General features: G+C 34.3%; 1 protein-coding gene across 7 annotated transcripts in view; it reads left to right on the top strand.

The window, feature by feature from the left end:
* LOC143042521 (protein furry-like) overlaps window positions 1-12,086 on the top strand; it is a 373,316-nt gene that overhangs the window by 305,320 nt on the left and 55,910 nt on the right. For all 7 annotated transcript variants that reach the window (XM_076214885.1, XM_076214883.1, XM_076214882.1 and 4 more), the window contains one exon: window positions 7,508-7,598. In XM_076214885.1, the coding sequence (XP_076071000.1) occupies window positions 7,508-7,598 (91 nt within the window). The remainder of the gene's footprint in view (window positions 1-7,507; window positions 7,599-12,086) is intronic.

The raw sequence follows: 12,086 nt of genomic DNA, 5'->3' as shown, positions 1-12,086 counted from the left end.
AACAGTCCACAAGAGACCAAAATGACAGAGACATTAACAAATATAGGTCACCGTACGGCCTTCAACAATGAGCAATGCCAAATCCGCATGGTCAGCTATAAAAGGCCCCGATATGAAAATGTAAAACAATTCAAACAAGAAAACTAACCGCCTTATATATATATAACAAAAAAAAATGAACGAAAAATAAATATGTAACACATAAACAAACGACAACTACTGAATTGCAGGCTCATGACTTGGGACAGGCACATACATAAATGATGTGGCGGGGTTAAACATGTTAGCGGGCTCCCTATCCTCTCCCTAGTCTCGGTCAGTAGTATAAAAGTACATGTACAACATTAAAACGAACTATAAGAATCAGTTTAAATAGGCTTAACTCATCAGATGGACAAAAACATGGAGGGGTAGAATGTAATATTTGTAACTGGTCGTTAAGCAACCATGAATCATTTAATCTATTCTTTATATTTTCATCTCTTTATTCTGTAATTAAAAGTGCTTATCCCATTATCATCTTTATTTCTGTAAACTCCATTTATTTACTTTCATAGCCTCATATATGTACATGTACATGGTATTTGTTACAGGAACAATTTTGACATAAAAAAATTACAAAGTTAGTGTCCATATTTTCAGGACACGATAAATGACTTGAATTTAGCTAGAAGGTGTTTTTTCTAAGAAAATCCAGTTTTTAACACACTTATGCTTAATACTCACACTATCAGCCCACTTGTGAACTTTTGCATTTAACCGATTTGAGCTCATGTTAGTCAATCTACACCACAAACGAATAATACTTTTCGACTGTTTATATCAAAAATAGGTGGTATTCCTAAGTCTCTCGTAACTGCAGCATTTGGTGCATATTTTCGTACTCCGAGAAAAAAAAATCTACAAGCCCTATTATGTATAGAGTTAATACAGGAATATGTTTTTTGACCCCATATACCTGCTCCGTATTCTATTATAGGACAAACCAATCTTTCATACAATTTTACAAATACAACGAAACAAACACCACCTAAAACAATCGTTTTACAAAAATCATCAACTTCGAATTACAATGAAGTTTGACTAAAAACCCCAAAAAAAGTATCATAAAGTCAAAATAATTAACCTATAAAAAAATACACACAAAAAAGAAAGAAATACAAAGTTTTGTTTTAAATCCTACAAAAACAAACAATTATATAACACGGCAAACAAAAAGGTGGAAGCCGTGTATTTGTTATGTTTCTTTATTTCTGCATGGATCAGTGTTTTTATTACCTGGTTAATTACTGGCACGTGTCGTCGGACAAAACCTTTGATGACAGAAAAAAATCAAAATTACGGCTTAACTACAATTTCTAATGACTAAAAAATCAGATACATTATCTTCATGAAAAACAGCGTCCGATGGTATCTTTTTTACATTCATAGCACCATCCCATCATAGGCTTAGTGCACTTTCTTGAGCTTAGTGCACCAAAGCGGCCTAGGTGGTGTTTAGACGCTCCCCAATATACCGTCGTATATTACAAAATTAAGAATGGAAATGGGGAATGTGTAAAAAAGACAAAAACCCGACTATAGAGCAGACAAAAGAGGACGGCCTATATTACGGGTCTTCAATGTAGCGAGAAACTCATGCGTATACATACATGCATTATTGTATGCACATGCTTGGACTTATAGATGCATATATATACGTGTACAAGTCCAAATTGTGTTATAACGTATTTCTTATAAAAATACAGGAACATTTTAATACTAATCCAAACGCACGGGGGTCAATATCTGCAAATCTTCCGGTAATTACAAGTTGTCATTTAAAAAAAGTGAAATTATAGTGTATTTTAACAAAAAAATAATTATGGATGAATAGATAAATTTATTTTAAAGAATTCCAATCCCTTATAACGAGGCACCATCATATATACTTATAAAACAGCTCAAATTCTAATCACTGAAGAGACATGTATTTTCGAAATGCGCATCTGGTACAAGAAAATTCGTACCGTTAATTGTATTTTATATTAACCAGTGACACGTGTCCTAATTTTTAAGAAAAGGGATAGAAAAAGTATGAAACAAAAATAACCGGTTTTTTAAAACTTTATTTTCAAAATGCACTGCATAATTTAAACCGCTTTAATGCGGGGTTCACACATTGCCGATTATTGCTCCCGTTTGAGATCAGACAGCAATACGAAACGAAAAGTGAAAAAGTCGGATTAGTATCCTCAATTATCTGGAATGTCCTATCATTGTCTGAACACAGTCGTGTTAGTTCGTAACAGATTCTTTCGGGTCAGGAAGGGTCCGAATAGTTCGGCAAAGCACCCCGACAGTTAGGTGCGTCCCGTAACATTCGGGACAACTCAGCCGATTTTGTCTAGTCGGATTACAATCGTGGCTATGTCGTGACAGATTCTGCTGTATCGGATCGAATTCCGAACAATGTCTTGTGTATTCTGGACGGTGTCTTGTGGAACGGGAATGATCTGGAGTAATTTTTCATATTTGTTTTTCTGCCGATTGAGTCCAGATTGCATGCAGATCTTGTCGATTGCGAACCGTTTTTTGCCGAAACCGTTCCGAAACAGTCCCGTTATTAATACGAAATTAATCAATGATACCCACGTCAGAGTCCCGATAATTACAGAATACAATACGACTGAGACCAGACAAAGCCGTTTGCAATGCGATAGAGCGGACCGTGATAGGATTACGTTCCGTCAGTACCTGATCATCCCGAATATGCCGAGAGTTTTCTAACGGATATCTTCCGTCAGCGTCGGTTCACTGTCTGGTCACTGTCTGATCTCTGTCGGATTACGTTCGGTAGAGTCGGGACGAAGTCGTGACATACTCGGTCGAATTTTACCTGGCAAAAAATACAAATCGGGTTAGAAGCAGATTCAGAACGGGATTGTCGGTACTAATTCGCTTAGAAACGGTTGAATATCGTCGCTTCCTGAACACTATCTGATTGTTGTCGCGATCAAATTATTTTTTTTTACAAATTTTGATTTAAGTTTGAATTTCCATCCACGATTCACAGGATCTTGATCAGACTTTTGATAAATTTTAATCAGGAATGGTCCTGTCGAGGACGGTAGTAAAAATCGTGAATGTGTGACCCCAGCTTAAGGTGTTTCATTTTATTTTATGTTTGTACGTATACGAAAAAATGATAGCAAGTTAAACTTCAATGTTCATGACTTACAAGTATTATATTTCTTGTAAAATTGATAGATGAGCGGTTTTCACAAATACCGAACATAAGAATATAGCGTAAACGTCAATTAATGGTCAAGCAACCCAACGAGAAAAATATACTGAGTGATTTCAGAGGCATCTTCATGTACATGTATAACTAGTTTTGAGTTAGAGAAATCATTCAACATGTTCAATGCCATGCTTACGATTCATTTCAGATTTGTGCGTTTTTTTCGATTTACGAATAAGTCATTAAGATACAAAAAAGTAATTGAAGCAAAAAAAAGATACATGAAATAACGAATTAACATAAGTGTACAAATACATACCTAGGTGCATTTACTAAAACAACATTTTTTTTTCTTCATATTATTGTAATTTTATGTTTATGTACATGATGTAACCGATATGGAGCTCTTCTGAAATTAAAAATCACTTGAATGGGCATTTCTGGTGTATATACATATATAACACGTGATATCTACATGTACAATATACGGAAATGACACGGCTGGGTATTGTAAAGTTACTGAAGGTAGACTCCTGGCAGGTGTATATCCCCGGGCGAAAAAATTACTGATTTGTGAAAACGGTTAGGTGTAATTTGTCATATTGTAAACGTTTGAATAGCGCTCATCTCTTCTGTTTTATAATATTAATTGCGCCAATAAATGGAACTTGATACATTCCCCGTTTCCATTCTCAATTTTATTGATTTTGTCATATTTACCTCGAAACTATTGCCCAAACTATTAACATATTTACACGTACATGTAACATTATAATACTTACTTCAACTGTTAAATAACTATATAATTACTAAAATTCGAAATTATGTACTTCTCCTTCCGTATGCCATGTTTTTTGTGTCAATTCTATCTTTCCACCAGGTCCCTAGTGCACTTTTTTGTCAGTCTAAGTGCACTAAGGAGGCCCTTTCAGTTTGCGAATTCTGAACCTACATGTAAATACCGAAAAGGACCTCCTCAGTGCTCTACGAAGAAACATTTGAAAACAAGTCTATAATATTTGCACAATTAAATGAGTGTTTTATTGGCGCAAATGAATGTTGCAGTTTTTATGATAAAGTGATAAAAAAAAAAAAAAAAAGAATTCGCGTAATTAACTTGTGGCGCAAATTTATTCTTTTTTAGCCAAACTGGATATCGGCCTTCAAAACATTGTGTATACACAAACAAAGCAATATTTATCTTTTACGCAGTCTAGCCGGAGAATAAAATTTTTTGCAATTTGTGTAGGATTTTAATTTTAGAATGCAATGAACAAGTAAGAAGATCGTTAGAAACCTTACGTGAATCGGAAAATGAGCTATGCACGATGAAAGGGAAAAGGTTGGTGCGTCGATAAAAATTTCATGGATGCACTTGATAATTATTAAATTTCAAGTCTTTAAATAACATCCATTTGTAGAACTGATTATTTCGATCCTTCAAATATATGTAGAATAATAATAAAAAAAATATATTATTAAGTCTCTTTCATATAAATACTGTAGATTTGTATTTGATCATCGATTGCAAACATAACGTTCAGTGAGAAATATTTCATGTATTCGTACAGAGAACAAATCAACTTCTTTCAGAATACAATTGATTGGTTATTGAAGTAAATGATTTGCGACAGAATAAGTGAAACTTGGCCAGCAGCTTACCTCTCAAATAAAGAAATATAAAAAAGGTAGAGTTAATTCTGTATTTCACTCATACTGCACTCAAGCACTTTTTACAGTCAATACCGAAAATATGAAATACATCGATTTAAATTATGTACACAATAAATAATTTCTGTGTAGTTTTCCGTGTCTACATTTACATATGAGTACAATATAGTAAACTGTATAATTTGTGTATGTATTTGATCCTTTGAGCTGTATATTTTCTTACGGAATAAAGAATTATTATAGTAAAACAGAAAAAAGAGAAACGGTAAATATACTGGAATACATAAAGTTTTGTAAATAGTTGCAAAGGACCACACGTAACTTACATGCCACGAGTTTTCATAGAACTTGGCAATTTTTGAAACGCATGTATATATGCGAAAAAGATCTAGTGCATTTGAGCAAATCAAAATCATGTTATATATCTAACTATTTTATTTTCAACAGATTCACAAGTTTTGCATTTTTAAACCGCGTGTGCATATATATTTTAATGTTTTTATTTTAATTCCTTATATATGAACATGTCACGTGTATTATTCGGGCGCCCTATTATTCATTCGCTTGATTAAATTGTGAAACATGCGACTTTACTAAGACTGTACGCATTTAAAGTTTGAAACAAAAAACTGCAATTGGCGCAAATTGATTCTGCCCAAACGATAGATACATCGAGGTCGTTTTGCTTGAGTGATTTACCTGTAAAAAGCCCGGGTCTCATCCATGTTTAAAACGAATTAATGCATGTTTGAAATAGCTTAACAGGGGCGTGGCCTATTAGTTTGACGCAACTAACCACTAACTTGATTTCAATTGATCGACTGCAGAGAAATCTATTTGACTGGCGTTAAAATGAATTGATATGAATTGAAATGAATTAAATATAATTTTTAATTTTTGTCAATCTTTATCAAATAACGATCAATCTCATTTAAATAGCGTTAACACGTTTTTGTCCGATCAAGTTAAATTCGGGTTACTAGTGCATGTTCCCTATGATATGATCTTTCTAATTTTAAAGCCAAATTAAACTTTTGACTCCAATTTCACGGTCCACTGAACATAGAAAATGAAAGTGCATGTTTCAGGTTAAAGTTTTTGGTCAAGGTAGTTTTTGATGAAGTTGAAGTCCAATCAACTTGAAACTTAGTACACATGTTCCCTATGATACTATCTTTCTAATTTTAATGCCTAATTATATTTTTTATCCAATTTCATGGTCCATTGAACATGGAAAATGATAGTGCGAGTGGGGCATCCGTGTACTTTGGACATATTTTTGTTTATGCCCAACTTACATGCATTTTTTTTTTGTCATTTCATCTGTCCATTCATTTGTTGTCCGTCTCATGTTAGACTTTTTCCAAATATGAATTTTCTAATTGTTCAAAGATAGAAAGAATTTTTTTAAAGTAATATCTGATATGTATTTGCATTCAATTTACCTTAGATATAATCTTTTTCCCAAAAAATCAATTTAGGGAGTATACTGTGAAATAGTTGCAAAAAAGGGAGAGTAACTCAAATTTTGTTCATACCGCTTTGAAATACACGAATTATTTTTGACCTTCACAGTGTGTTTGGTACTAAAGCAGTCAAGTGAAGCCATGCACTTATGGGTCACTTAGTTTGACAACTGACACAGCAAATAAGACTTCCTGACTCAAGGAACTTAGAGGTTGCATTTCTGTAAATATTGACAATGCAATTTCCCATAGGAACTCCTTTTACGGCTAAAACTGTACCACTTTTACTATGAAGTTTTGAAAAAAATCTTATCCTAGAATTGAAAGTTCATATGCACCACAATTTTTTTCAAAGGTCAAAATATAGGGCTGTGCGGCATATTTTCAACGTTTATATGCCCTGAACTTCTCAGAGTTTAAACTTACACTAATTTTCTTAACTACCCCTACCTTGAACGAAAGGTTACCACAGATTTCAATGTAAACAATATGCACGTGTTTATTTACTGGTAACATTCCCAAGTTCTGTCTCTGCGATATGGAACACAGAGAGCATAACTGGGAACCAGTATGTAAACAAAATCAATTTTCTATGAATATTCAATTACTCCCAAAAAGAGGCGTTTTTTGAGAAACAGCTGTATTTACAAAGTGCAACCTAGAATTACGAATTTACCTATATTTCAAAGGAAAATAACTTTTAAAATCTATTATTTAATACTCTAAAAGTCTGAAGGCTCCTTGTGAAAACATGTCAAATTCTGATTTCCTGGGTTATCTTTATATTTAAAAACCCAAAAGGTATTTAAAAAGTCCTGTGTTAGAAGTGAAATTTATGGATATCACCCGCAGAGTACAGGTCAGTTAATATGTATGAATGTAAGAATATTTCTTATATATAATGTTCTTTTACACCTTCAGAGAAATTGATTATTGAATTACTTGTGTAATGATTTCACCTGCTCTAAGGCTTCTGGGAGATACACACGGTGGCTTCTACCTTAGTGCATTAGTATTGATAGACAATGACATCCATGAAGTTCTAAATTGGCAAAATGGTCTTTAATGATTTAACAATAACTGATCCTAATATCTGGACACATTGTCAAAAGGAGTCAGTAATCTTACAAATCTTATTTTATTTTAGGAACTAAGACGTCGTTTGGATACCATGACAAAGGAAGCTTGTTATTATATTGCCAAGACAGATTCTTTAAAACACATAGCAACACAGTTAAATATCCTTTTGTCAAATACATGTAACAGGAATGTGAATAATATGAATATTCAACTTTCCAGCTTTGGATTTCGTAAAACAAATTATGAATGAAATAGATGCCATGATTTAACATTTAGATTTTTAGCTCACCTGGCCCGAAGGGCCAAGTGAGCTTTTCTCATCAGTTGGCGTCCGTCGTCTGTCGTCGTCGTCTGTCCGTCGTCTGTCGTCGTCGTCTGTCCGTCATTGTCGTTGTTAACTTTTTATATTTTGAACTTCTTCTAGAGAACCACTGAATGGAATGAAACCAAACAAGGCATAAATGTTCCTTATGAGGTGCTGACCATGTGTTGTTACTTTATAGCCGATCCATCATCCAAGATGGCCGCCAGCGGAGGACTAAGTTTAACATAGGACCTTATGGGAAATGCATACAAATGACTTCTTTTAGAGAACCACTGAATGGAATAAAACCAAACACAGCATGAGTGTTCCTTATGAGGTGCTGACCAAGTGTTGTTACTTTGTCGCCAATCCAACATCTTAGAAGGCCGCCAGCAGGGGACTTAGTTAAACATAGGACCCTATGGGAAATGTATACAAATGACTTCTTTTAGAGAACCACTGAATGGAATGAAACCAAACATATCATGAATGTTCCTTATGAGGTGCTGACCAAGTGTTGTTACTTTGTCCCCTATCCAGCATCCAAGATGGCCGCCAGTGGAGGACTTAGTTTAACATAGGACCTTATGGGAAATGCATACAAATGACTTCTTTTAGAGAACCACTGAATGGAATAAAACCAAACACAGCATGAGTGTTCCTTATGAGGTGCTGACCAAGTGTTGTTACTTTGTCGCCAATCCAACATCTTAGAAGGCCGCCAGCAGGGGACTTAGTTAAACATAGGACCCTATGGGAAATGTATACAAATGACTTCTTTTAGAGAACCACTGAATGGAATGAAACCAAACATATCATGAATGTTCCTTATGAGGTGCTGACCAAGTGTTGTTACTTTGTCCCCTATCCATCATCCAAGATGGCCGCCAGCCAGGGACTTAGTTTAACATAGCACCCTATAGGAAATACATACAAATAAACACTGCATGGAATGAAACCAAACATAGCATGAATGTTCCTTATGAGATGCTGATGAAGTGTTGTTACTTTGTTGCCCATCCAACATCCAAGATGGCGGCCAGCAAGGGACTTAGTTTAACATAGGACCCTATGTGAAATGCATACAAATGTCTTCTTTTAGAAAATTACAGAATGGAAGCCATATTACATGTTTTAAACCAAATTTTATCTTTTTTTTATATGATTTCAAAAACCAAAGTAGATTCAGGTGAGTGATACAGGCTCTTCAGAGCCTCTAGTTAGGTTTCTTAGGCCAATTAAAATTAAATGATAGATTTTCATCCCCACCCGCCCTATGAAATCGTCACGCCTGGATTTTTTTTATTTCCAGATTTTGTTCATTTCCGTTACCGTTACTTTGTTACATATATATAAACTTCCTGTTTCAAATTTCAGTTATCAAATTTCTGTGAATGTTTAACAAAAGATTAAGTCAACATATTCTGCTGCTCTATGCTGACAACATCGTCTACCGAAAACAGATATTGATTACGAGAAGGGCATGAAATATTCGGGTTAAGAATAGTACACTGTTTCAAAGAACGCATATCGCAGTATGTCACAAATTTCTGTGATTAGAAAACAGTTTTTTTTTTTATTTAAACTATGATGGCTTTGTGTCAGGCAACTTGGACTTTGAATAATATCAAAAGCGCAAGAATTGTGGAACACATTGGTACAAAAACATGACTGTTAAAGAAATTGGCACCAGCACAGACTTTACGACCGTATATTGAAATCAAAAGTCGGCAAACATACACATTGTATAACTTATAGAGTTACCCATGGCTGTCATTTTTTAGCTCACCTGGCCCAAAGTGCCAAGTGAGCTTTTCCCATCACTTGGCGTCAGGCGTCGTCGTCCGTTGTCGTTAACTTTTACAAAAATCTTCTCCTCTGAAACTACTGGGCCAAATTTAACCAAACTTGGCCAAAATCATCATTGGGGTATCTTGTTTAAAAAATGTGTAGCGTGACCCCGCCAACCAACCAAGATGGTTGCCATGGCTAAAAATAGAACATGGGGGTAAAATGTAGTTTTTGGCTTATAACTCAAAAACCAAAGCATTTAAGCAAATCTGACATGGAGGTAAAATTGTTTATCAGGTCAAGATCTCTCTGCCCTGAAATTTTCAGATGAATCGGACAACCGGTTGTTGGATTGCTGCCCCTGAATTGGTAATTTTAAGGAAATTTTGCTGTTTTTGGTTATTATCTTGAATATTAATACAGATAGAAATTAACTGTAAACAGCAATAATGTTCAAAAAAGTAAGATTTACAAATAAGTCAACATGACCGAAATGGTCAGTTGACCCCTTTAGGAGTTATTGCCCTTTATAGTCAATTTTTAACCATTTTTCGTAAATCTTAGTAATCTATTACAAAAATCTTCTCCTCTGAAACTACTGGGCCAAATTAATCCAAACTTGGCCACAATCATCTTTGGGACATCTAGTTTAAAAAATGTGTGGCGTGACCCGCCAACTAACCGAGATGGCTGCCATGGCTAAAAATAGAACATAGGGGTGAAATGTAGATTTTGACTTATATCTCTGAAACCAAAGCATTTAGAGCAAATCTGACATGGAGTAAAATTGTTCATCAAGTGAAAATCTATCTGCCCTGAAACTTTCAAATGAATCTGACAACAGGTTGTTGGGTTGCTGCCCCGAAATAAGTAATTTGAAGGAAATTTTGCAGATTTTGGTTATTATCTTGAATATTATTATAGAAAGAGATAAAATGTAATCAGCAATAATGTTCAGCAAAGTAAGATTTACAAATAAGTTAAAATGACTAAAATGGTCAGTTGACTCCTTAAGGAGTTATTGCCCTTTATAGTCAATTTTGACCAATTTTTCATAAATTTTTGTAATCTTTTACAAAAATCTTCTCCTGAAACTACTTGGCCAAATTAAAACCAAACTTGACCACAATCATCATTGGGGTATATTGTTAAAAACATGTGTGGCGTGACCCCCCCCCCCCCCAACCAACCAACCAAGATGGCTGCCATGGCTTAAAATAGAACATAGGGGTAAAATGCAGTTTTTAGCTTATAACTCAAAAACCAAAGCATTTAGAGCAAATCTGACAGCCATAAAATCAATTATCAGGTCAAGATCTATCTGCCCTGAAATTTTCAGACAAATCGGACAACCTGTTGTTGGGTTGCTGCCCCCGAATTAGTAATTTTAAGGAAATTTTGCAGATTTTGGTTATTATCTTGAATATTATTATAGATAGAGATAAACTGTAAACAGAAATAATGTTCAGCAAAATAAGTTCTACAAATAAGTCAACAAGACCAAAATTGTCAATTGACCCCTTAAGGAGTTATTGCTCTTTATAGTCAATCGTTAACCATTTTCATAAATTTTTGTAAATTTTTAGGAAATATTTTCCACTGTAATTACTGGACCAAGTTCATTATAGATAGAGATAATTGTAGCAACAAGAATATTCAGTAAAGAAAGATCTACAAGCACATCACCATCACCAAAACTCAATTTTGTCATGAATTTATCTGTGTTTATTGATAATATGCACACAGACCAAGGTGAGCGACACAGGCTCTTGAAAGCCTCTAATTGTTGACAAACAGCAATTAGCCTCTGTCCAACCATCAATAAAGTCAATACACTTCTTTCTGGGGGTGGTCATGTTTTACATTGTAATTTTATTTGCATCTTATACAAGAATCTTAAAAGCACCAATCATGTTATATTCATTAATGTTTGAATTTTCTCTGTACTTGTGTAGCATACAAATGAATTTCTTCATTCTATGGTCACTACAAACCATCGTTTAGAAAGCAAAATAAATATGATGTATGTTGTCCAAATGAAGAGATCATTTCACCACATGCATGTTGTTGCTAATTACTAAGAATAGGTTTCCAAAGTGGCAATTACATGAAGAACAGTGGTTGCCAATCAGGGGCATTTATTTATGAATTTGAAAAATTATGTAGGATTCCTTATCATGCTTATACATGTTTATACATGATATAAGATTCTTACTACACTTGCATGTATAAAGAACAAAACGGTTTTGTATGAAATAAAAATTAAAAAACTCCCACCCACCCCATTTTTTTCAAATATCTGGATGAAAATCTACTAATTAAATTTAGTTGGCCTTACATACTTTAAGAAATATGTCAACTTTTTTTGGTGTATGGAAAGATTGTAGGTAACAATCAGCAGACTTTATGGGCACAGCCATTTTATGAAGATAACATGGTATTCAGAATTACATTTTGCGACTAGGGTCACACACTATGAATTGCATGATTCTAGAAAGTATTAAATACCTTATAGGTTGCAATAAACCATTAGATTTTATGGGAACAGCCA

Source organism: Mytilus galloprovincialis, chromosome 8 (genome assembly GCF_965363235.1).
Source record: "Mytilus galloprovincialis chromosome 8, xbMytGall1.hap1.1, whole genome shotgun sequence".
NCBI lineage: Eukaryota > Metazoa > Mollusca > Bivalvia > Mytilida > Mytilidae > Mytilus > Mytilus galloprovincialis.
Note: the sequence above shows the minus strand (reverse complement) of the source record. Positions and strands in the feature narration are given on the sequence as shown.